This window comes from Coregonus clupeaformis, chromosome 17 (assembly GCF_020615455.1).
Source record: "Coregonus clupeaformis isolate EN_2021a chromosome 17, ASM2061545v1, whole genome shotgun sequence".
NCBI lineage: Eukaryota > Metazoa > Chordata > Actinopteri > Salmoniformes > Salmonidae > Coregonus > Coregonus clupeaformis.
This window is the reverse complement of record NC_059208.1, coordinates 60,758,755-60,786,307: the sequence shown is the minus strand read 5'-3', so window position 1 is coordinate 60,786,307 and position 27,553 is coordinate 60,758,755. Positions and strand designations below refer to the sequence as shown.

General features: G+C 41.8%; 1 protein-coding gene across 2 annotated transcripts in view; it reads right to left on the bottom strand.

The window, feature by feature from the left end:
* Window positions 1-4,852: 4,852 nt before the first annotated feature.
* Window positions 4,853-27,553, bottom strand: part of trit1 (tRNA isopentenyltransferase 1) — a 96,986-nt gene continuing 74,285 nt past the window's right edge. Inside the window, exons 9-12 of one of the 2 annotated variants that reach the window (XM_045226450.1) lie at window positions 6,392-6,415; window positions 6,201-6,286; window positions 5,929-6,046; window positions 4,853-5,683 (exon numbers count right to left, since the gene is read on the bottom strand). In XM_045226450.1, the coding sequence (XP_045082385.1) occupies window positions 5,451-5,683; window positions 5,929-6,046; window positions 6,201-6,286; window positions 6,392-6,415 (461 nt within the window). In that variant the 3' untranslated portion in view covers window positions 4,853-5,450. Of the gene's footprint in view, window positions 5,684-5,928; window positions 6,047-6,200; window positions 6,311-6,391; window positions 6,416-27,553 lie in introns of both variants that reach the window. The other variant, XM_045226449.1, reaches the window with a different exon arrangement.

The following is a 27,553-nucleotide window of genomic DNA, read 5'->3' as shown; positions in this document are numbered from 1 at the left end:
CAGGTAGAGGGGAGGGTTGGTATCTCAGGTAGAGGGGAGGGTTGGTATATCAGGTAGAGGGGATGGTTGGTATCTCAGGTAGAGGGGAAGGTTGGTATCTCAGGTAGAGGGGAGGGTTGGTATCTCAGGTAGAGGGGAGGGTTGGTATCTCAGGTAGAGGGGAGGGTTGGTATCTCAGGTAGAGGGGAGGGTTGGTATATCAGGTAGAGGATGAGGGTTGGTATCTCAGGTAGAGGAGAGGGTTGGTATCTCAGGTAGAGGGGAGGGTTGGTATCTCAGGTAGAGGGGAGGGTTGGTATCTCAGGTAGAGGGGAGGGTTGGTATCTCAGGTAGAGGGGAGGGTTGGTATCTCAGGTAGAGGGGAGGGTTTTTGTAAATGAGTATCAACCATTGGATTTTGCGTCTAGTATAAAAAGATATGGTCCAGACCTGGCTTCAAATACCACACCAGTCAAAAGTTTGGACACACCTACTCATTCAAGGGTTTTTCTTTATTTTTACTATTTTCTACATTGTAGAATAATAGTGAAGACATCAAAACTATTAATTAACAAATGCGGAATCATGTAGTAACCAAAAAAAGTGTAAAACAAATCAAAATATATGTTATATTTCAGATTGTTCAAATAGCCACCCATTGCTTTGATGACAGCTTTGCACACTCTTGGCATTCTCTCAACCAGCTTCACCTGGAATGCTTTTCCAACAGCCTTGAAGGAGTTCCCACATATGCTGAGCACTTGTTGGCTGCTTTTCCTTCACTCTCCCGTCTGACTGATCCCAAATCATCTAAATTGTGTTGAAGTTGGGGGATTGTGGAGGCCAGGTCATCTGATGCAGCACTCCATCACTCTCCTTCTTGGTAAAATAGCCCTTACACAGCCTGGAGGTGTGTTGGGTCATTGTCCTGTTGAAAAACAAATGATCGTCCCACTAAGCCCAAACCAGATGGGATGACATATCGCTGCAGAATGCTGTGGTAGCCATGCTGGTTAAGTGTGCCTTGAATTCTAAATAAATCACAGTGTCACCAGCAAAGCACCCGCACACCATAACACCTCCTCCTCCATGCTTCATGGTGGGAACTACACATGCGGAGATCATCCGTTCACCCACACCGTGTCTCACAAAGACACGGCTGTTGGAACCAAAAACTCCAATTTGGACTCCAGACCAAAGGACACATTTCCACCGGTCTAATGTCCATTGCTCATGTTTCTTGGCCCAAGCAAATCTCTTCTTCTTATTGGTGTCCTTTAGTAGCAATTTATTTGCAGCAATTCGACCATGAAGGCCTGATTCACACAATACCCTCTGAACAGTTGATTTTGAGATGTTGAGTGTCTGTGACTTGAACTCTGTGAAGCATTTATTTGGGCTGCAATTTCTGAGGCTGGTAACTCTAATGAACTTATCCTCTGCAGCAGAGGTAACTCTGTGTCTTCCATTCCTGTGGTGGTCCTCATGAGAGCCAGTTTCATCATAGCACATGATGGTTTTTGCGACTGCACATGAAGAAACTTTCAAAGTTGACTGACCTTCATGTCTAAAGTAATGATAGACTGTCGTTTCTCTTTGCTTATTTGAGCTGTTCCTGCCATAATATGGACTTGGTCTTTTACCAAATAGGGCTATCTTCTGTATACCCCCCCTACCTTGTCACAACACAACTGATCGGCCCAAACGCATTAAGGAGGAAAGAAATTCCACAAATTAACTTTTATGAAGGCACACCTGTTAATTGAAATGCATTCCATGTGACTACCTTATGAAGCTGGTTGAGAGAATGCCAAGAGTGTGCAAAGCTGTCATCAAGGCAAAGGGTAGCTAATTGAACAATCTGAAATATAAAATATATTTTGATTTGTTTAACACTTTTGTTGTTACTACATGATTCCATATGTGTTATTTCATAGTTATGTCTTCACTATTATTCTACAATGTAGAAAATAGTAAAAATAATAAAGAAAAACCCTTGAATGAGTAGGTGTGTCCAAACTTTTGACTGGAACTGTCATTTCAAAATCTTTAGCTGGGCTCGATTGAGCTTGCATAGCGCAATGGAACCAATAGAATAGTCATAAAACTGCCAACCCCCGCCAATCTGGCAGTCCAGACAGGCTAAAGCAAACACTTACCAGAGTATTTGAAAGATTACAAATAGTATTTAAACCCAGGTCTGGGTAGGTAGCCAGTGACCATGCAGCTAACCGTATATCATTCACTGTATTAGAGGGAGAGATGGATATAAACGAGGAGGTGAATTGGGGTGAAGCTCTGTGGTGTTTTGCAGAATACAAAACATGTAGGTTACAGCACATCCACACTGATTCGTTTCGGTGTACGCATATGTGGGTCTTAGTTTTCATTGCTGTGTTTGTATAGAAAAACAAGTGCAGTCATATCCACTCTGTGTGTGTGGACAGCTGTGGTTACGGTCTCCTTATCAAACCTCTCGGTGTTACTCTTTAAGCACATCTTTTGTAGAGCTAACGAGAACAGTCACAATCACCCTGTGTGTGTGTGTATATGAGAGAGAGAGAGAGAGAGAGAGAGAGAGAGAGAGAGAGAGAGAGAGAGAGAGAGAGAGAGAGAGAGAGAGAGAGAGAGAGAGAGAGAGAGAGAGAGAGAGAGAGAGAGAGAGAGAGAGAGTGTGTAGATCACGGATTGCATTGCACCGCTAATTAGCCTTTTGACCGACCAGGGTGACCTAGTGCTCAACGTTCCTGCGTCATCTCTCCCTCGGGGTGGGTGTGTGTGTGTGGGTGGGTGGGTGGGTGTGTGTGTAGTTTATGTGGAGCTTATGTCACTGAACTGCAAAAGCATTGTTGTGTTTATGTAGTGCTTAGAGTACCAGCAAGAACCAGCAAACCAATACACTGCAGTTAGCTAACACACACAGCCCTGGGTTAGCTAACACCCACGTAGCCACGGCCAAATACACTCACACAGCTGACAGGCTACTAAGTAGCTAGCTAGCAGAGACATTACACACAGCTGATAGGCTACTGAGTAGCTAGCTAGCAGAGACATTACACACAGCTAACAGGCTACTGAGTAGCTAGCTAACAGAGACCAATCAGAAACAAAAGTGTTTACATAGTTGTTCTTTGACCTGCTCCATGATCCTCCGAACAAGAGGGTTAGACATACCTGAGAGATTAATGGAAGGAAAGTGAAGTGACGATGGTTTTAAAGAATAGACTGTGAGTGAGTGAGAGTGTGAGTGTGAGTGTGAGTGTGAGTGAGTGAGTGAGTGAGTGAGTGAGAGAGAGAGAGAGAGAGAGAGAGAGCGCGAAGGGGCCAGTAGCTACGTGACCTTTGCTATCAGTGCAGTTCTGACCCAGATACACTCCCTTCCAGCTATTATGTCTAGATGTATATTTAGCATTGTGACTGAGGTAATGGTTATGGACAAACTACTGAATACTGGACAGTATGGAGAAAACTACAGAGAACGATCAGAGGCTGAGCTAAATCAGGTTTCCTGTACTGTATGGAGCAGAGAGAGCTCAGACTGAGGGAAATAGGACAAAGGCGACAAACTAGAGTTTTAAGGGATGGTTCAAAAAGAGAGGGAGGGAGTAAGAAGAGGGGGGAATATATATTTTATTTTAAACATGAGGAGAGAGAAAGGGTGAGGAGAGAAAATAGGTGAGAGAAACAAACAGCTTATTTCTCTCAGAATTTTGTGCACAAATTTGTTTACATCCCTGTTTAGTGAGCATTTCTCCTTTGCCAAGATGATCCATCCACCTGACAGGTGTGGCATATCAAGAAGCTGATTAAACAGCATGATCATTATACAGGTGCACCTTGTGCTGGGGACAATAAAAGGCCACTCTAAAATGTTTTGTCACACAACACAATGCCACAGATGTCTCAAGTTTTGAGGGAGCGTGCAATTGGCATGCTGACTGCAGGAATGTCCACCAAAGCTGTTGCCAGATAATATAATTTTCAGTTCTCTACCATAAGCCGCCTCCAACATCGTTTTACAGAATTTGTACATCCAACCGGCCTCACAAACGCAGACCACGTGTATGGCGTCCTGCGGGGGAGCTGTTTGCTGTGCCCCATGGTGGCGGTGGGGTTATGGTATGGGCAGGCATAAGCTACAGACAACGAACACAAATGCATTTTATCGATGGCAATTTGAATGCACAGAGATACCGTGACAAGATCCTGAGGCCCATTGTCGTGCCGTTCATCCACCGCCACCACCTCATGTTTCAGCATGATAATGCACGGCCCCATGTCACAAGGATCTGTACACAATTCCAGGAAGCTGAAAATGTCCCAGTTCTTCCATGGCCTGCATACTCACCAGACATGTCATCCATTGAGCATGTTTGGGATGCTCTGGATCGACGTGTACAACAGCGTGTTCCAGTTCCCGCCAAAAATCCAGCAACTTCACACAGCCATTGAAGAGGAGTGGGACAACATTCCACAGGCCACAATCAACAGCCTGATCAACTCTATGTGAAGGAGATGTGTCGCGCTGCATGAGGCCAAAGTTGGTCACACCAGATACTGACAGGTTTTCTGACCCACACACTTACTTTTGCATTCCTGTATTTCCAGTCGTGTGAAATCCATAGATTAGGGCCTAATGAATCTATTTCAATTGACAGATTTCCTTTTTTGAACTGTAACTCTGTAAAATCGTTGAAATTGTTGCACGTTGCGTTGATATCTTTGTTCAGTGTAGTAAAACAGAGGCTAGAATCAGTGCAGTGAAAACACAGTACAATAGACTCCTAAGACGACCACTGAAGGTACAAATCACACTTCACTCATAACAAAACTATTAAATTATGTCAGGTTTGTCTGGTCATTCAAACGCAATTGAAGTCATTAAAAAATGTATCTTTAATTACAATAGTTACAAGGCAGACACGCGTACATCTCGTTAGAAACACACCAGTGACAGACAGCGTGGAGGAAGACGGCTAACAAGACGACAAAACTGACAAGAACGGAGAAGGTTGGTCTTTATTGAAGGCACCCAAAAAAGTCAGGAACCCTGTTGAAAACATGAACTAAGATTCCATTTTCAGAGTTACGTCACAATAGGATTCAACTTCAGCTCAGAGTCCAATGAACTAAACCGACCAATCCATGAACTTGAGTCACACAATGATGACGTCATAGACATGAGTGCCGATGTCATAGTGATGATGTCATCAAGAAACCGACATATCCCTGGGCTCAGTGTTGTCCTCAGATAATCCATAAAAAAAGGCACTTTTCCTTGATTGTTCCATTTTCCTTTAGATATTTTTTGATTTAACAGGAGTCAATTCGACAAGCAGGGCACAAGATGAGGCTAAAAAGACTCCAGGGAGAGAAGACTGTTGCTGCATTATGTCCCCCCGGGACGAAGAGGACTATGGAAGTATTTTGGCAATACTGATTATAGGGCCTTATAGTGAAGCACTCCTCTCCTATAGAACAGGGGATTCTTTCTCAGTAGGACTGGTACCTGGGGAATCTGGTTCTCCACAGGCCTCAGCTGAGCCAGGGGCTAGAGTAGTGGGTTTACCCAGGGTAGGGCCGTCTGTAGTGGGGGTGGGAGGTGGAGTAGTCCCCTGGGGCTGGTCGCTGGCTGGTTCAGATTCTGGTTCAGACTTCCTCTTCTTCCTCACGTGATAGTGGTGTTTCTTAGACTTGAGATGGGCTGGAGACAACAGAGAAAGCCGGACAGGTTTCAAGTCAGTGAGTTCAACGTCTGACAACCATAAACATAAAGGTTTGGTGCACGTCACGCCAAAGACATTGAGTGCCAATTCACGAGGAATAGCAGCTATATGTAACGTTCTCAGAAACACAGAACTGTCAAGTTAGAATTGTTCCTATTGTATACAGAGGGTCAGTCATGCCAAGACACAACGTTGGAAGAACATTGGCGTAACGCTTGCCCACCTGTCCACTCCAGGTCTCCGATGATCACCTTGTCACACAGCTCACAGGCGTGACGGCTTCGCTTGTTCCTCTGCCCTGCCCCCTCCACTTTTATTGGCTCAACTGCAGGCCGCTCCCCCTGGGCCGGAATTAAAGAAGAGGAAGTGGGAAAAAGCAAAACAAACTTTACTTTCATTTAATTTCATTTAGCTAAATTAAACAAACTAACATGACAGAAACTTTGACCAAAGAAAACAAAAATCAGGACTAAACACTGATAAAACTGTTTCCACCTTAGTAAGGCTATCCAGTATATGTAGGGCGGGGCTTAGGACAGTCTCCTCCCACTCTGACACGTCAGTCACATCCAGACCATACACTGCTGGGACGTTGTCCCCTGGTCCTGAAGAAAGACAGAGAGAGACAGAGACAGACGGACACAGAGGGTCTCATGTTACAGCCGGGCTGGACAGAGACATGAAGCCTGCTGGGACGTTGTCCCCTGGTCCTGACAAGAGACACACACAAGGCTTGCCTACTCCTATGGATGGATTTAAAAGCATTGGATTGGTGCAGGCGTGGGCTAAAGGGAGTTTCTGCCTTATTTCTCCTTTTAAATCATTGATGAGAGTGAACAAGAGCATGCTACAGAAAGAGGGGGAGACAATTGGGTTTCAGTGAGAGTCAATCATATGAGCTCAGTTTCCATCTGTAATGTATGAGAACAATACAGTCTGCATGCCACTGCAGCTCTGACTGGACGCCATTGTGGCTCTACATTATTACAGTTCAGTGCAGCGGTGGTGTGAGTGAGTACAGAAGCCGCACCCTAGAGCAGTGTCAATCTGCTGACTCACACTGGCTCCATAATAGAATTCTCCCCCTCCCACCATCTCGGTCTGTATAGAGCCACAACCCATTACTGATTTAGTCTCTGGCTCTTTACAAAATGGAATGGAGAGAAGATACACACACAGAGATATATAGCATGTAGTAGAGATATCTAGCATGTAGAGACAGAGATATCTAGCATGTAGTAGAGATATCTAGCATGTAGAGACAGATATCTAGCATGTAGAGACAGAGATATCTAGCATGTAGTAGCGATATCTAGCATGTAGTAGAGATATCTAGCATGTAGTAGAGACAGAGATATATAGCATGTAGAGACAGAGATATCTAGCATGTAGTAGAGATATCTAGCATGTAGTAGAGATATCTAGCATGTAGTAGAGACAGAGATATCTAGCATGTAGAGACAGAGATATCTAGCATGTAGTAGAGATATCTAGCATGTAGTAGAGATATCTAGCATGTAGTAGAGATATCTAGCATGTAGTAGAGATATCTAGCATGTAGTAGAGATATCTAGCATGTAGTAGAGACAGAGATATCTAGCATGTAGAGACAGAGATATCTAGCATGTAGAGACAGAGATATCTAGCATGTAGTAGAGAGAGATATCTAGCATGTAGTAGAGAGAGATATCTAGCATGTAGTAGAGATATCTAGCATGTAGTAGAGATATCTAGCATGTAGTAGATACAGATATCTAGCATGTAGTAGAGATATCTAGCATGTAGTAGAGACATCTAGCATGTAGTAGAGACATCTAGCTGTAGTAGAGACAGATATCTAGCATGTAGTAGAGACAGATATCTAGCATATAGTAGAGACAGATATCTAGCATGTAGAGACAGATATCTAGCATGTAGTAGAGACAGATATCTAGCACATAGTAGATACAGATATCTAGCATGTAGTAGAGACAGATATCTAGCATATAGTAGAGACAGATATCTAGCATGTAGTAGAGACAGATATCTAGCATGTAGTAGAGACAGATATTTAGCATGTAGTAGAGACAGATATCTAGCATGTAGTAGAGACAGATATCTAGCATATAGTAGATACAGATATCTAGCATGTAGTAGAGACAGATATCTAGCATGTAGTAGAGACAGATATCTAGCATGTAGTAGAGACAGATATCTAGCATGTAGTAGAGACAGATATCTAGCATGTAGTAGAGACAGATATCTAGCATGTAGTAGAGACAGATATCTAGCATGTAGTAGAGACAGATATCTAGCATGTAGTAGAGACAGATATCTAGCATGTAGTAGAGACAGATATCTAGCATGTAGTAGAGACACATATCTAGCATGTAGTAGAGACAGATATCTAGCATGTAGTAGAGACAGATATCTAGCATGTAGTAGAGACAGATATCTAGCATGTAGTAGAGACAGATATCTAGCATGTAGTAGAGACAGATATCTAGCATGTAGTAGAGACAGATATCTAGCATGTAGTAGAGACAGATATCTAGCATGTAGTAGAGACAGATATCTAGCATGTAGTAGAGACAGATATCTAGCATGTAGTAGAGATATCTAGCATGTAGTAGAGACATCTAGCTATAGTAGAGACATATATCTAGCATGTAGTAGAGACAGATATCTAGCATGTAGTAGAGACAGATATCTAGCATGTAGTAGAGACAGATATCTAGCATGTAGTAGAGACAGATATCTAGCATGTAGTAGAGACAGATATCTAGCATGTAGTAGAGACAGATATCTAGCATGTAGTAGAGACAGATATCTAGCATGTAGTAGAGACAGATATCTAGCATGTAGTAGAGACAGATATCTAGCATGTAGTAGAGACAGATATCTAGCATGTAGTAGAGACAGATATCTAGCATGTAGTAGAGACAGATATCTAGCATGTAGTAGAGATATCTAGCATGTAGTAGAGACAGATATCTAGCATGTAGTAGAGACAGATATCTAGCATGTAGTAGAGACAGATATCTAGCATGTAGTAGAGACAGATATCTAGCATGTAGTAGATACAGATATCTAGCATGTAGTAGAGATATCTAGCATGTAGTAGAGACATCTAGCATGTAGTAGAGACATCTAGCTGTAGTAGAGACAGATATCTAGCATGTAGTAGAGACAGATATCTAGCATGTAGTAGAGACAGATATCTAGCATGTAGTAGATACAGATATCTAGCATGTAGTAGAGATATCTAGCATGTAGTAGAGACATCTAGCATGTAGTAGAGACATCTAGCATGTAGTAGAGACAGATATCTAGCATGTAGTAGAGACAGATATCTAGCATGTAGTAGAGACAGATATCTAGCATGTAGTAGAGACAGATATCTAGCATATAGTAGATACAGATATCTAGCATGTAGTAGATACAGATATCTAGCATGTAGTAGAGACATATATCTAGCATATAGTAGAGACAGATATCTAGCATGTAGTATAGACAGATATCTAGCATGTAGTAGAGACAGATATCTAGCATGTAGTAGAGACAGATATCTAGCATGTAGTAGAGACAGATATCTAGCATATAGTAGATACAGATATCTAGCATGTAGTAGAGACAGATATCTAGCATGTAGTAGAGACAGATATCTAGCATGTAGTAGAGACAGATATCTAGCATGTAGTAGAGACAGATATCTAGCATGTAGTAGAGACAGATATCTAGCATGTAGTAGAGACAGATATCTAGCATGTAGTAGAGACAGATATCTAGCATGTAGTAGAGACAGATATCTAGCATGTAGTAGAGACAGATATCTAGCATGTAGTAGAGACAGATATCTAGCATGTAGTAGAGACAGATATCTAGCATGTAGTAGAGACAGATATCTAGCATGTAGTAGATACAGATATCTAGCATGTAGTAGAGATATCTAGCATGTAGTAGAGACATCTAGCATGTAGTAGAGACATCTAGCATGTTGTAGAGACATCTAGCTGTAGTAGAGACAGATATCTAGCATGTAGTAGAGACAGATATCTAGCATATAGTAGAGACAGATATCTAGCATGTAGAGACAGATATCTAGCATGTAGTAGAGACAGATATCTAGCACATAGTAGATACAGATATCTAGCATGTAGTAGAGACAGATATCTAGCATGTAGTAGAGACATATATCTAGCATATAGTAGAGACAGATATCTAGCATGTAGTATAGACAGATATCTAGCATGTAGTAGAGACAGATATTTAGCATGTAGTAGAGACAGATATCTAGCATGTAGTAGAGACAGATATCTAGCATATAGTAGATACAGATATCTAGCATGTAGTAGAGACAGATATCTAGCATGTAGTAGAGACAGATATCTAGCATGTAGTAGAGACATATCTAGAATGTAGTAGAGACAGATATCTAGCATGTAGTAGAGACAGATATCTAGCATGTAGTAGAGACAGATATCTAGCATGTAGTAGAGACAGATATCTAGCATGTAGTAGAGACAGATATCTAGCATGTAGTTGATACAGATATCTAGCATGTAGTAGAGAGATATCTAGCATGTAGTAGAGACAGATATCTAGCATGTAGTAGAGACAGATATCTAGCATGTAGTAGACAGATATCTAGCATGTAGTAGAGACAGATATCTAGCATGTAGTAGAGACAGATATCTAGCATGTAGTAGAGACAGATATCTAGCATGTAGTAGAGACAGATATCTAGCATGTAGTAGAGACAGATATCTAGCATGTAGTAGAGACAGATATCTAGCATGTAGTAGAGACAGATATCTAGCATGTAGTAGAGACAGATATCTAGCATGTAGTAGAGACAGATATCTAGCATGTAGTAGAGACAGATATCTAGCATGTAGTAGAGACAGATATCTAGCATGTAGTAGAGACAGATATCTAGCATGTAGTAGAGACATATCTAGCATGTAGTAGAGACAGATATCTAGCATGTAGTAGAGACAGATATCTAGCATGTAGTAGAGACAGATATCTAGCATGTAGTAGAGACAGATATCTAGCATGTAGTAGAGACAGATATCTAGCATGTAGTAGAGACAGATATCTAGCATGTAGTAGAGACAGATATCTAGCATGTAGTAGAGACAGATATCTAGCATGTAGTAGAGACAGATATCTAGCATGTAGTAGAGACAGATATCTAGCATGTAGTAGAGACAGATATCTAGCATGTAGTAGAGACAGATATCTAGCATGTAGTAGAGACAGATATCTAGCATGTAGTAGAGACAGATATCTAGCATGTAGTAGAGACAGATATCTAGCATGTAGTAGAACAGATATCTAGCATGTAGTAGAGACAGATATCTAGCATGTAGTAGAGACAGATATCTAGCATGTAGTAGAGACAGATATCTAGCATGTAGTAGAGACAGATATCTAGCATGTAGTAGAGACAGATATCTAGCATGTAGTAGAGACAGATATCTAGCATGTAGTAGAGATATCTAGCATGTAGTAGAGACATCTAGCTATAGTAGAGACATATATCTAGCATGTAGTAGAGACAGATATCTAGCATGTAGTAGAGACAGATATCTAGCATGTAGTAGAGACAGATATCTAGCATGTAGTAGAGACAGATATCTAGCATGTAGTAGAGACAGATATCTAGCATGTAGTAGAGACAGATATCTAGCATGTAGTAGATACAGATATCTAGCATGTAGTAGAGACAGATATCTAGCATGTAGTAGAGACAGATATCTAGCATGTAGTAGAGACAGATATCTAGCATGTAGTAGAGACAGATATCTAGCATGTAGTAGAGACAGATATCTAGCATGTAGTAGAGACAGATATCTAGCATGTAGTAGAGACAGATATCTAGCATATAGTAGATACAGATATCTAGCATGTAGTAGAGACAGATATCTAGCATGTAGTAGAGACAGATATCTAGCATGTAGTAGAGACAGATATCTAGCATGTAGTAGAGACAGATATCTAGCATGTAGTAGAGACAGATATCTAGCATGTAGTAGAGACAGATATCTAGCATGTAGTAGAGACAGATATCTAGCATGTAGTAGAGACAGATATCTAGCATGTAGTAGAGACAGATATCTAGCATGTAGTAGAGACAGATATCTAGCATGTAGTAGAGACAGATATCTAGCATGTAGTAGAGACAGATATCTAGCATGTAGTAGAGACAGATATCTAGCATGTAGTAGAGACAGATATCTAGCATGTAGTAGAGACAATCTAGCATGTAGTAGAGACAGATATCTAGCATGTAGTAGAGACAGATATCTAGCATGTAGTAGAGACAGATATCTAGCATGTAGTAGAGACAGATATCTAGCATGTAGTAGAGACAGATATCTAGCATGTAGTAGAGACAGATATCTAGCATGTAGTAGAGACAGATATCTAGCATGTAGTAGAGACAGATATCTAGCATGTAGTAGAGACATATATCTAGCATATAGTAGAGACAGATATCTAGCATGTAGTATAGACAGATATCTAGCATGTAGTAGAGACAGATATCTAGCATGTAGTAGAGACAGATATCTAGCATGTAGTAGAGACAGATATCTAGCATGTAGTAGAGACAGATATCTAGCATGTAGTAGAGACAGATCTAGCATGTAGTAGAGACATCTAGCTGTAGTAGAGACAGATATCTAGCATGTAGTAGAGACAGATATCTAGCATGTAGTAGAGACAGATATCTAGCATGTAGTAGATACAGATATCTAGCATGTAGTAGAGATATCTAGCATGTAGTAGAGACATCTAGCATGTAGTAGAGACATCTAGCTGTAGTAGAGACAGATATCTAGCATGTAGTAGAGACAGATATCTAGCATATAGTAGAGACAGATATCTAGCATGTAGAGACAGATATCTAGCATGTAGTAGAGACAGATATCTAGCATATAGTAGATACAGATATCTAGCATGTAGTAGATACAGATATCTAGCATGTAGTAGAGACATATATCTAGCATATAGTAGAGACAGATATCTAGCATGTAGTATAGACAGATATCTAGCATGTAGTAGAGACAGATATCTAGCATGTAGTAGAGACAGATATCTAGCATGTAGTAGAGACAGATATCTAGCATATAGTAGATACAGATATCTAGCATGTAGTAGAGACAGATATCTAGCATGTAGTAGAGACAGATATCTAGCATGTAGTAGAGACAGATATCTAGCATGTAGTAGAGACAGATATCTAGCATGTAGTAGAGACAGATATCTAGCATGTAGTAGAGACAGATATCTAGCATGTAGTAGAGACAGATATCTAGCATGTAGTAGAGACAGATATCTAGCATGTAGTAGAGACATCTAGCTGTAGTAGAGACATATATCTAGCATGTAGTAGAGACAGATATCTAGCATGTAGTAGAGACAGATATCTAGCATGTAGTAGATACAGATATCTAGCATGTAGTAGATATATCTAGCATGTAGTAGAGACATCTAGCATGTAGTAGAGACATCTAGCATGTTGTAGAGACATCTAGCTGTAGTAGAGACAGATATCTAGCATGTAGTAGAGATAGATATCTAGCATGTAGAGACAGATATCTAGCATGTAGTAGAGACAGATATCTAGCACATAGTAGATACAGATATCTAGCATGTAGTAGAGACAGATATCTAGCATGTAGTAGAGACATATATCTAGCATATAGTAGAGACAGATATCTAGCATGTAGTATAGACAGATATCTAGCATGTAGTAGAGACAGATATTTAGCATGTAGTAGAGACAGATATCTAGCATGTAGTAGAGACAGATATCTAGCATATAGTAGATACAGATATCTAGCATGTAGTAGAGACAGATATCTAGCATGTAGTAGAGACAGATATCTAGCATGTAGTAGAGACATATCTAGCATGTAGTAGAGACAGATATCTAGCATGTAGTAGAGACAGATATCTAGCATGTAGTAGAGACAGATATCTAGCATGTAGTAGAGACAGATATCTAGCATGTAGTAGAGACAGATATCTAGCATGTAGTAGAGAGATATCTGGCATGTAGTAGAGAGATATCTAGCATGTAGTAGAGACAGATATCTAGCATGTAGTAGAGACAGATATCTAGCATGTAGTAGAGACAGATATCTAGCATGTAGTAGAGACAGATATCTAGCATGTAGTAGAGACAGATATCTAGCATGTAGTAGAGACAGATATCTAGCATGTAGTAGAGACAGATATCTAGCATGTAGTAGAGACAGATATCTAGCATGTAGTAGAGACAGATATCTAGCATGTAGTAGAGACAGATATCTAGCATGTAGTAGAGACAGATATCTAGCATGTAGTAGAGACAGATATCTAGCATGTAGTAGAGACAGATATCTAGCATGTAGTAGAGACAGATATCTAGCATGTAGTAGAGACAGATATCTAGCATGTAGTAGAGACAGATATCTAGCATGTAGTAGAGACAGATATCTAGCATGTAGTAGAGACAGATATCTAGCATGTAGTAGAGACAGATATCTAGCATGTAGTAGAGACAGATATCTAGCATGTAGTAGAGACAGATATCTAGCATGTAGTAGAGACAGATATCTAGCATGTAGTAGAGACAGATATCTAGCATGTAGTAGAGACAGATATCTAGCATGTAGTAGAGACAGATATCTAGCATGTAGTAGAGACAGATATCTAGCATGTAGTAGAGACAGATATCTAGCATGTAGTAGAGACAGATATCTAGCATGTAGTAGAGACAGATATCTAGCATGTAGTAGAGACAGATATCTAGCATGTAGTAGAGACAGATATCTAGCATGTAGTAGAGACAGATATCTAGCATGTAGTAGAGACAGATATCTAGCATGTAGTAGAGACAGATATCTAGCATGTAGTAGAGACAGATATCTAGCATGTAGTAGAGACAGATATCTAGCATGTAGTAGAGACAGATATCTAGCATGTAGTAGAGACAGATATCTAGCATGTAGTAGAGACAGATATCTAGCATGTAGTAGAGACAGATATCTAGCATGTAGTAGAGACAGATATCTAGCATGTAGTAGAGACAGATATCTAGCATGTAGTAGAGACATCTAGCATGTAGTAGAGACAGATATCTAGCATGTAGTAGAGACAGATATCTAGCATGTAGTAGAGACAGATATCTAGCATGTAGTAGAGACAGATATCTAGCATGTAGTAGAGACAGATATCTAGCATGTAGTAGAGACAGATATCTAGCATGTAGTAGAGACAGATATCTAGCATGTAGTAGAGACAGATATCTAGCATGTAGTAGAGACAGATATCTAGCATGTAGTAGAGACAGATATCTAGCATGTAGTAGAGACAGATATCTAGCATGTAGTAGAGACAGATATCTAGCATGTAGTAGAGACAGATATCTAGCATGTAGTAGAGACAGATATCTAGCATGTAGTAGAGACAGATATCTAGCATGTAGTAGAGACAGATATCTAGCATGTAGTAGAGACAGATATCTAGCATGTAGTAGAGACAGATATCTAGCATGTAGTAGAGACAGATATCTAGCATGTAGTAGAACAGATATCTAGCATGTAGTAGAGACAGATATCTAGCATGTAGTAGAGACAGATATCTAGCATGTAGTAGAGACAGATATCTAGCATGTAGTAGAGACAGATATCTAGCATGTAGTAGAGACAGATATCTAGCATGTAGTAGAGACAGATATCTAGCATGTAGTAGAGACAGATATCTAGCATGTAGTAGAGACAGATATCTAGCATGTAGTAGAGACAGATATCTAGCATGTAGTAGAGACAGATATCTAGCATGTAGTAGAGACAGATATCTAGCATGTAGTAGAGACAGATATCTAGCATGTAGTAGAGACAGATATCTAGCATGTAGTAGAGACAGATATCTAGCATGTAGTAGAGACAGATATCTAGCATGTAGTAGAGACAGATATCTAGCATGTAGTAGAGACAGATATCTAGCATGTAGTAGAGACAGATATCTAGCATGTAGTAGAGACAGATATCTAGCATGTAGTAGAGACAGATATCTAGCATGTAGTAGAGACAGATATCTAGCATGTAGTAGAGACAGATATCTAGCATGTAGTAGAGACAGATATCTAGCATGTAGTAGAGACAGATATCTAGCATGTAGTAGAGACAGATATCTAGCATGTAGTAGAGACAGATATCTAGCATGTAGTAGAGACAGATATCTAGCATGTAGTAGAGACATATATCTAGCATGTAGTAGAGACAGATATCTAGCATGTAGTAGAGACAGATATCTAGCATGTAGTAGATACAGATATCTAGCATGTAGTAGAGATATCTAGCATGTAGTAGAGACATCTAGCATGTAGTAGAGACATCTAGCATGTAGTAGAGACAGATATCTAGCATGTAGTAGAGACAGATATCTAGCATGTAGTAGAGACAGATATCTAGCATGTAGTAGATACAGATATCTAGCATGTAGTAGAAGATATCTAGCATGTAGTAGAGACATCTAGCATGTAGTAGAGACATCTAGCTGTAGTAGAGACAGATATCTAGCATGTAGTAGAGACAGATATCTAGCATGTAGTAGAGACAGATATCTAGCATGTAGTAGAGACAGATATCTAGCATGTAGTAGAGACAGATATCTAGCATATAGTAGAGACAGATATCTAGCATGTAGTAGAGACAGATATCTAGCATGTAGTAGAGACATATATCTAGCATATAGTAGAGACAGATATCTAGCATGTAGTAGAGACAGATATCTAGCATGTAGTAGAGACAGATATCTAGCATGTAGTAGAGACAGATATCTAGCATGTAGTAGAGACAGATATCTAGCATATAGTAGAGACAGATATCTAGCATGTAGTAGAGACAGATATCTAGCATGTAGTAGAGACAGATATCTAGCATGTAGTAGAGACAGATATCTAGCATGTAGTAGAGACAGATATCTAGCATGTAGTAGAGACAGATATCTAGCATGTAGTAGAGACAGATATCTAGCATGTAGTAGAGACAGATATCTAGCATGTAGTAGAGACAGATATCTAGCATGTAGTAGAGACAGATATCTAGCATGTAGTAGAGACAGACATCTAGCATGTAGTAGAGACAGATATCTAGCATGTAGTAGAGACAGATATCTAGCATGTAGTAGAGACAGATATCTAGCATGTAGTAGAGACAGATATCTAGCATGTAGTAGAGACAGATATCTAGCATGTAGTAGAGACAGATATCTAGCATGTAGTAGAGACATATCTAGCATGTAGTAGAGACAGATATCTAGCATGTAGTAGAGACAGATATCTAGCATGTAGTAGAGACAGATATCTAGCATGTAGTAGATACAGATATCTAGCATGTAGTAGAGACAGATATCTAGCATGTAGTAGAGACAGATATCTAGCATATAGTAGAGACAGATATCTAGCATGTAGTAGAGACAGATATCTAGCATGTAGTAGAGACAGATATCTAGCATGTAGTAGAGACAGATATCTAGCATGTAGTAGAGACAGATATCTAGCATGTAGTAGAGACAGATATCTAGCATGTAGTAGAGACAGATATCTAGCATGTAGTAGAGACAGATATCTAGCATGTAGTAGAGACAGATATCTAGCATGTAGTAGAGACAGATATCTAGCATGTAGTAGAGACAGATATCTAGCATGTAGTAGAGACAGATATCTAGCATGTAGTAGAGACAGATATCTAGCATGTAGTAGAGACAGATATCTAGCATGTAGTAGAGACAGATATCTAGCATGTAGTAGAGACAGATATCTAGCATGTAGTAGAGACAGATATCTAGCATGTAGTAGAGACAGATATCTAGCATGTAGTAGAGACAGATATCTAGCATGTAGTAGAGACAGATATCTAGCATGTAGTAGAGACAGATATCTAGCATGTAGTAGAGACAGATATCTAGCATGTAGTAGAGACAGATATCTAGCATGTAGTAGAGACAGATATCTAGCATGTAGTAGAGACAGATATCTAGCATGTAGTAGAGACAGATATCTAGCATGTAGTAGAGACAGATATCCAGCATGTAGTAGAGACAGATATCTAGCATGTAGTAGAGACAGATATCTAGCATGTAGTAGAGACAGATATCTAGCATGTAGTAGAGACAGATATCTAGCATGTAGTAGAGACAGATATCTAGCATGTAGTAGAGACAGATATCTAGCATGTAGTAGAGACAGATATCTAGCATGTAGTAGAGACAGATATCTAGCATGTAGTAGAGACAGATATCTAGCATGTAGTAGAGACAGATATCTAGCATGTAGTAGAGACAGATATCTAGCATGTAGTAGAGACAGATATCTAGCATGTAGTAGAGACAGATATCTAGCATGTAGTAGAGACAGATATCTAGCATGTAGTAGAGACAGATATCTAGCATGTAGTAGAGACAGATATCTAGCATGTAGTAGAGACAGATATCTAGCATGTAGTAGAGACAGATATCTAGCATGTAGTAGAGACAGATATCTAGCATGTAGTAGAGACAGATATCTAGCATGTAGTAGAGACAGATATCTAGCATGTAGTAGAGACATCTAGCATGTAGTAGAGACAGATATCTAGCATGTAGTAGAGACAGATATCTAGCATGTAGTAGAGACAGATATCTAGCATGTAGTAGATACAGATATCTAGCATGTAGTAGATACAGATATCTAGCATGTAGTAGAGACATCTAGCATGTAGTAGATACAGACATCTAGCATGTAGTAGAGACAGATATCTAGCATGTAGTAGAGACAGATATCTAGCATGTAGTAGAGACAGATATCTAGCATGTAGTAGAGACAGATATCTAGCATGTAGTAGAGATACAGATATCTAGCATGTAGTAGAGACAGATATCTAGCATGTAGTAGAGACAGATATCTAGCATGTAGTAGAGACAGATATCTAGCATGTAGTAGAGACAGATATCTAGCATGTAGTAGAGACAGATATCTAGCATGTAGTAGAGACAGATATCTAGCATGTAGTAGAGACAGATATCTAGCATGTAGTAGAGACAGATATCTAGCATGTAGTAGAGACAGATATCTAGCATGTAGTAGAGACATATCTAGCATGTAGTAGAGACAGATATCTAGCATGTAGTAGAGACAGATATCTAGCATGTAGTAGAGACAGATATCTAGCATGTAGTAGAGACAGATATCTAGCATGTAGTAGAGACAGATATCTAGCATGTAGTAGAGACAGATATCTAGCATGTAGTAGAGACAGATATCTAGCATGTAGTAGAGACAGATATCTAGCATGTAGTAGAGACAGATATCTAGCATGTAGTAGAGACAGATATCTAGCATGTAGTAGAGACAGATATCTAGCATGTAGTAGAGACAGATATCTAGCATGTAGTAGAGACAGATATCTAGCATGTAGTAGAGACAGATATCTAGCATGTAGTAGAGACAGATATCTAGCATGTAGTAGAGACAGATATCTAGCATGTAGTAGAGACAGATATCTAGCATGTAGTAGAGACAGATATCTAGCATGTAGTAGAGACAGATATCTAGCATGTAGTAGAGACAGATATCTAGCATGTAGTAGAGACAGATATCTAGCATGTAGTAGAGACAGATATCTAGCATGTAGTAGATACAGATATCTAGCATGTAGTAGAGACATTCTAGCATGTAGTAGAGACATCTAGCATGTAGTAGAGACAGATATCTAGCATGTAGTAGAGACAGATATCTAGCATGTAGTAGAGACAGATATCTAGCATGTAGTAGAGACAGATATCTAGCATGTAGTAGAGACAGATATCTAGCATGTAGTAGATACAGATATCTAGCATGTAGTAGAGACAGATATCTAGCATGTAGTAGAGACAGATATCTAGCATGTAGTAGAGACAGATATCTAGCATGTAGTAGAGACAGATATCTAGCATGTAGTAGAGACAGATATCTAGCATGTAGTAGAGACAGATATCTAGCATGTAGTAGAGACAGATATCTAGCATGTAGTAGATACAGATATCTAGCATGTAGTAGAGACAGATATCTAGCATGTAGTAGAGACAGATATCTAGCATGTAGTAGAGACAGATATACTAGCATGTAGTAGAGACAGATATCTAGCATGTAGTAGAGACAGATATCTAGCATGTAGTAGAGACAGATATCTAGCATGTAGTAGAGACAGATATCTAGCATGTAGTAGAGACAGATATCTAGCATGTAGTAGAGACAGATATCTAGCATGTAGTAGAGACAGATATCTAGCATGTAGTAGAGACAGATATCTAGCATGTAGTAGAGACAGATATCTAGCATGTAGTAGAGACAGATATCTAGCATGTAGTAGAGACAGATATCTAGCATGTAGTAGAGACAGATATCTAGCATGTAGTAGAGACAGATATCTAGCATGTAGTAGAGACAGATATCTAGCATGTAGTAGAGACAGATATCTAGCATGTAGTAGAGACAGATATCTAGCATGTAGTAGAGACAGATATCTAGCATGTAGTAGAGACAGATATCTAGCATGTAGTAGAGACAGATATCTAGCATGTAGTAGAGACAGATATCTAGCATGTAGTAGAGACAGATATCTAGCATGTAGTAGAGACAGATATCTAGCATGTAGTAGAGACAGATATCTAGCATGTAGTAGAGACAGATATCTAGCATGTAGTAGAGACAGATATCTAGCATGTAGTAGAGACAGATATCTAGCATGTAGTAGAGACAGATATCTAGCATGTAGTAGAGACAGATATCTAGCATGTAGTAGAGACAGATATCTAGCATGTAGTAGAGACAGATATCTAGCATGTAGTAGAGACAGATATCTAGCATGTAGTAGAGACAGATATCTAGCATGTAGTAGAGACAGATATCTAGCATGTAGTAGAGACAGATATCTAGCATGTAGTTGATACAGATATCTAGCATGTAGTAGAGAGATATCTAGCATGTAGTAGAGACAGATATCTAGCATGTAGTAGAGACAGATATCTAGCATGTAGTAGACAGATATCTAGCATGTAGTAGAGACAGATATCTAGCATGTAGTAGAGACAGATATCTAGCATGTAGTAGAGACAGATATCTAGCATGTAGTAGAGACATCTAGCATGTAGATATCTAGCATGTAGTAGAGACAGATATCTAGCATGTAGTAGAGACAGATATCTAGCATGTAGTAGAGACAGATATCTAGCATGTAGTAGAGACAGATATCTAGCATGTAGTAGAGACAGATATCTAGCATGTAGTAGAGACAGATATCTAGCATGTAGTAGATACAGATATCTAGCATGTAGTAGAGACATCGTTAGATATCTAGCATGTAGTAGAGACAGATATCTAGCATGTAGTAGAGACAGATATCTAGCATGTAGTAGAGACAGATATCTAGCATGTAGTAGAGACAGATATCTAGCATGTAGTAGAGACAGATATCTAGCATGTAGTAGAGACAGATATCTAGCATGTAGTAGAGACAGATATCTAGCATGTAGTAGAGACAGATATCTAGCATGTAGTAGAGACAGATATCTAGCATGTAGTAGAGACAGATATCTAGCATGTAGTAGAGACAGATATCTAGCATGTAGTAGAGACAGATATCTAGCATGTAGTAGAGACAGATATCTAGCATGTAGTAGAGACAGATATCTAGCATGTAGTAGAGACAGATATCTAGCATGTAGTAGAGACATATCTAGCATGTAGTAGAGACAGATATCTAGCATGTAGTAGAGATATCTAGCATGTAGTAGAGACATCTAGCATGTAGTAGAGACAGATATCTAGCATGTAGTAGAGACATATCTAGCATGTAGTAGAGACAGATATCTAGCATGTAGTAGATACAGATATCTAGCATGTAGTAGAGATATCTAGCATGTAGTAGAGACATCTAGCATGTAGTAGAGACATCTAACTGTAGTAGAGACAGATATCTAGCATGTAGTAGAGTCCGACTGATAAATCTGTGAATTGGCGGATGCCAGCAGAACGCCACCTGCCCCAATGCATAATGCCAACTGTAAAGTTTGGTGGATGAGGAATAATGGTCTAGGGCTGATTTTCATGTTTCGGGCTAGGCCCCTTAGTTCCAGTGAAGGGAAATCTTAACGCTACAGCATACAATGACATTCTAGACCATTCTGTGCTTCCAACTTTGTGGCAACAGTTTTGGGAAGGCCCTTTCCTGTTTCAGCATGACAATGCCCCCGTGCACAAAGCGAAGTCCATACAGAAATGGTTTGTCGAGATCGGTGTGGAAGAACTTGACTGGCCTGCACAGAGCCCTGACCTCAACCCCATCGAACACCTTTGGGATGAATTGGAACGCCCACTGCAAGCCAGGACTAATCGCCCAACATCAGTTCCCGACCTCACTAATGCTCGTGGCTGAATGGAAGCAAGTCCCCGCAGCAATGTTCCAACATCTAGTGGAAAGCCTTCCCAGAAGAGTGGAGGCTGTTATAGCAGCAAAGGGGGGGGGACCAACTCCATGTTAATTTCCATGATTTTGGAATGAGATGTTCGACGAGCCGGTGTCAACATACTATTGGTCATGTAGTGTATCTAGCAAAGACAGGGACAAGCTGTGAGATAAACTGTCTGTCTCAGAGAGATGAAGGACTAGGGAGTGAGGCTATGCTTTTGGAAGGAGAGCTCCTAGACAAATATTCACAATGCCTCTAACAATTCAGGACACCTACACACACACACACACACACACACACACCCCGACTCACACACACACACCCCGACTCACACACACACACTCTCACCCCGACTCACACACACACACACAGACACCGACTCTCACACACACACCCCGACTCACACACACACAGACTCTCACACACACCCCGACTCACACACACACACCCCGACTCACACACACACACCCCGACTCTCACACACACACACACACACACACACACAGACACCGACTCTCACACACACACCCCGACTCACACACACACAGACACCGACTCTCACACACACCCCGACTCACACACACACACACACAGACACCGACTCACACACACAGACAGACACCGACTCACACACAGACAATGACTCACACACCGACTCACACACACACACACACACACACACACACACCAGCTGGACCACACTGTCCTCAGGTAGACCCGATCACATTAACCTCCGGTAGACCCGATCACATTAACCTCAGGTAGACCCGATCACATTAACCTCAGGTAGACCCGATCACATTAACCTCAGGTAGACCCGATCACATTAACCTCAGATAGACCCGATCACATTAACCTCAGATAGACCTGATTACATTAACCTCAGACCTGATCACATTAACCCCAACGATGGTTTAATCGTCCACATACACATACGGTCTCTGGAGGGAACGACAGAGTCAAACTACCATTTCATTAATTAATTAATTAATTACTTAATTAATTAATTAACATTTAATATCTTCTCATTGTTCTCTGTCAGACTGGGAGAGTTCCTCTGCGTCATAAAAAAGGAAACAATCTCTTTTATTTACTCTATAAAAAATCCCATATAAAAGGATGTTTTTATAGAGGCACAAAAGCCATCAACATTTGCCTACCTATATTCCTTTACAATAAAGCTATTGTATATTCAACAGTAGTGTTATGGGAACAACAAATGGTGAACATACCTTTTCATGACCAATACCTATCTTTTCTCTATTGACCTGCTGGTCACCGTTCAAATTCGAAACATTAACTGCCACTGTGCCACTATTTAACGCCTCACGTTATGTGACAACATAACAACGTGTGTTATGGGAGCAACAAACGGTGAAAAACGTACCTTTTCATGACCTAAACCTCTATTTATTTTTCTCTACTGACGCCTCCGATGCCCACACTTGTCTCAAAACAACATGTTAACTGGCAGGGTGCCACTGGGCCTCACCTCATGCTTGCCAACTGTTAATCAGACTCAGGTTTGTCTTTACAGACAGTGTGTGTGTGTGTGTGTGTGTGTGTCTGTTGTGTTTAAGTTGATGCTGTGTTGCTCTCACAACAGAACAGACAGCAGGTGGGAGAAGAGGAAAAGAACACCTGTCGTATCTACAGTACTCCCTCCCTCCCTCCCCTTCTCTCTCTCCTGGGGTTGCCAGATGACTGTTTTACAATCTGCCTGAAATCTTACTCTGCTAATCCTGACTGCTGTGAAAGGGTGGGTGGGGGGATGATGGAGGGAGGAGGAGGGGAACCCTACCCTTCGGCACACACACTATCACCCTCCACTTCCCGTCTGGCTCAGAGGGGTATCAGTTCCACTCCAACACAAGGGATGGATCAAAGACTGAACCACATCTGACATAGCACAGCTGCTGTGTGTGTGTGTCCTTGTTTGTGAGTTAAGTGGTTTGTTTGCGTGTGTGTGTGTGTGTTGTGTGTATAGAAACAGTAGCACACCTGTTGCAACAAATGTCATCCGTCTCTCACGTGTGCATGTGTGTGTATATACACTGTGTGTGTATATATTGTGCGTGTGTGTATATACTGTGTATGTGTGTGAGAGACAGAGGGAGGAGGTTGAAAGGGCAATCAAAATAGAAGGCAAAAAAATGACTCCAACAGAGGGGGAGAGGGAAGAGAAGAGGGGGAGAGGGAAGAGAAGAGGGGGAGAGGGAAGAGAAGAGGGGGAAGAGAGGGAAAGAGAAACAGATGGGAGAGGGGGGAGAGGGGTGAGGGGAGAGAGGAGGAGAGGGAGAGAGGAGGAGAGGGAAGAGAGAGGGAGAGGGGAGAGAGGGGGAGAGGGGAAGAGGGAAGAGAGGGAAGAGAAGAGGGGGAAGAGAAGAGGGGGAAGAGAAGAGGGGGAAGAGAGGGAAAGAGAAAGAGAGGGAAGAGAGGGGGAGAGGGAGAGAGGGAGAGAGGGAGAGAGGGGAGAGGGGAGAGGGGGAGAGGGGAGAGGAAGAGAAGAGGGGAAAGAAGAGGGAAGAGAGGGAAAGAGAAGAGGGGAAGAGAAGAGGGGAAGAGAGGGAGAGAGGGCGAGGGAAGAGGGGGACAGGAGGAGAGAGGGGGACAGGAGGAGAGCGGGGACAGGAGGAGAGCGGGGGAGAGGAGGAGAGAGGGGGAGAGGAGGAGAGGATGAGAGGGAAGAGAGGGAAGAGAGGGAAGAGGGGGAAGAGGGGGAAGAGAGGGAAAGAGAAACAGATGGGAGAGGGGAGAGAGGGGGAGAGGGGGAGAGGGAGAGAGGAGGAGAGGGAAGAGAGAGGGAGAGGGGAGAGAGGGGGAGGGGAAGAGGGAAGAGAGGGGGCGAGGGCAGAGGGGGAGAGAGGAGGAGAGGGGGAGAGGAGGAGAGGGGAGAGAGGGGGAGAGGAAAGAGAGGGAAGAGAGGGGGAGATAAGAGGGGGAAGAGAAGAGGGGGAAGAGAAGAGGGAGAAGAGAAGAGGGAGAAGAGAAGAGGGGGAAGAGAAGAGGGAGAAGAGAAAAGGGAGAAGAGAAGAGGGGGAAGAGAAAGAGAGGGGAGAGGGGGAGAGGGAAGAGAGGGGAGAGAGGGGAGAGGGGGAGAGAGAGAGGGACAGGAGGGAAGGGGGACAGGAGGAGGCGGAGAGAGGGGGACAGGAGGAGAGAGGGGGACAGGAGGAGAGAGGGAGACAGGAGGAGAGAGGGGACAGGAGGAGAGAGGGGGACAGGAGGAGAGAGGGGGACAGGAGGAGAGAGGGGGACAGGAGGAGAGAGGGGGACAGGAGGAGAGAGGGGGACAGGAGGAGAGAGGGGGACAGGAGGAGAGAGGGGGACGGAGGAGAGAGGGAAGAGAGGAAGAGAGGGAGAGAGGGGAAGAGAGGGAAGAGAGGGAAGAGAGGGAAGAGAGGGGAAGAGAGGGAAGAGAGGGAAGAGAGGGGAAGAGAGGGGAGAGAGGGGGAGAGGAGGAGAGGGAAGAGAGAAAGAGAGGGGGAGGAGAGAGATGGGGAGGGAAGAGAGGGGAAGAGAGGGGAGAGAGGGGAAGAGAGGGGAAGAGAGGGGAAGAGAGGGGAAGAGAGGGGAGAGGGGGGAGAGAGGAGAGGAAGAGAGAAAGAGAGGAGGGAGAGATGGGGAGGGAAGAGAGGGGAAGAGAGGGAGAGAGGGGAGAGAGAGGGGAAGAGAGGGGAAGAGAGGGGAAGAGAGGGGAAGAGAGGGGAAGAGAGGGGGAGGGAAGAGAGGGGAAGGGAAGAGAGGGGAAGGGAAGAGAGGGGAAGGGAAGAGAGGGGAAGGGAAGAGAGAGAGAAGAGAGGGGGAGAGAGAGAGAGAGAGAGAGAGAGAGAGAGAGAGAGAGAGAGAGAGAGAAGAGAGACAGAGAGGAGAGAGAGAGGAGAGAGAGAGAGAGAGAGACAGAGACAGAGAGAGAGAGAGAAGAGAGAAATATTAAAGGGAGGAGAAAGAGAGCTAAACTTGTCCCTGGTTTAAACCCCGGAGACCTGGTCTGACCTGGCTTAACCTCTACTTAGACAATATAATATATCCCTGCACCAAGCTAGGTCAACCGGGGATTGGAGACAGGGAGAGGTTGCTAGCTTAGTGTTGACCGTAATAAAGCCTAACACTGGTAAACATCATGGTTGGCCAACACTGGCCCTGAGAGAAACTACTAAGCTTAATGGAGCTGTTCATCAACCATCCTCACCAAATTGACCCTAAGTGATCGATGATGTCTTATGACTAATGAATAAAGTACCCATCTATCTATTAGGTATGTAACGATTCACCGATACGCATAGGTCCCGGGTTCAAATGTTTAAGATATGAGTGCATCGGTCAGTGGGATCCCAAACCAATCCAAAATGTAGCATGCATCAGTCAGAAAATAGATTTTTGGCTCAAATTATTTTCTTTGTATCTTCCGAAAATACCTCTCAGCATCTTTTGTATCAAGCTGACCAACGAGAGGCAGGCCTATTCCTGATCGGATCACCTTCAGCATTCAAATGTCAGTCAAATGTATTGCGCAATATTAGGCTTCACTATACTGAACAAAAATATTAAACGCAACATGTAAAGGGTTTGTACCATGTTTCATGAGCTGAACTAAAAGACGGCTGAAATCTTCCATACGCACAAAAAAGCTTATTTCTCTCAATTTGTGCACACATTTGTTTACATCCCTGTTAGTGAGCATTTCTCCTTTGCCAAGATGATCCATCCACCTGACAGGTGTGGCATATCAAGAAGCTGATTAAACAGCATGATCATTACACAGGTGCACCTTGTGCCGGGGACAATAAAAGGCCACTTTAAAATGTGCAGTTTTGTCACACAACACAATGCCACAGATGTCTCAAGTTTTAAGGGAGCGCGCAATTGGCATGCTGACTGCAAGAATGTCCACCAGAGCTGTTCCCAGATAATTGAATGTTCATCTGTCTACCATAAACTGCCTCCAATGTCGTTTTTTTAGAGAATTTGACACTACGTCCAACCGGCCTCACAACTGCAGACCACGTGTAACCACACCAGCCCAGGACATCCACATCCGGCTTATTTACCTCCGGGATCGTCTGAGACCAGCCACCGGGACAGCTGATGAAACTGTGGGTTTGCACAACTGAATAATTTCTGTACAAACTGTCAGAAACCGTATCAGGGAAGCTCATCTGCGTGCTCGTCATCCTCACCAGGGTCTTGACCTGACTGCAGTTCGGCGTCATAACCGACTTCAGTGGGAAAATGCTCACCTTCGATGGTCACTAGCACGCTGGAGAAGTGTGCTCTTCACGGATGAATCCCGGTTTCAACTGTACCGGGCAGATGGCAGAGTGCCCCATGGTGGCGGTGGGGTTATGGTATGGGCTGGCATAAGCTATGGACAACGAACACAA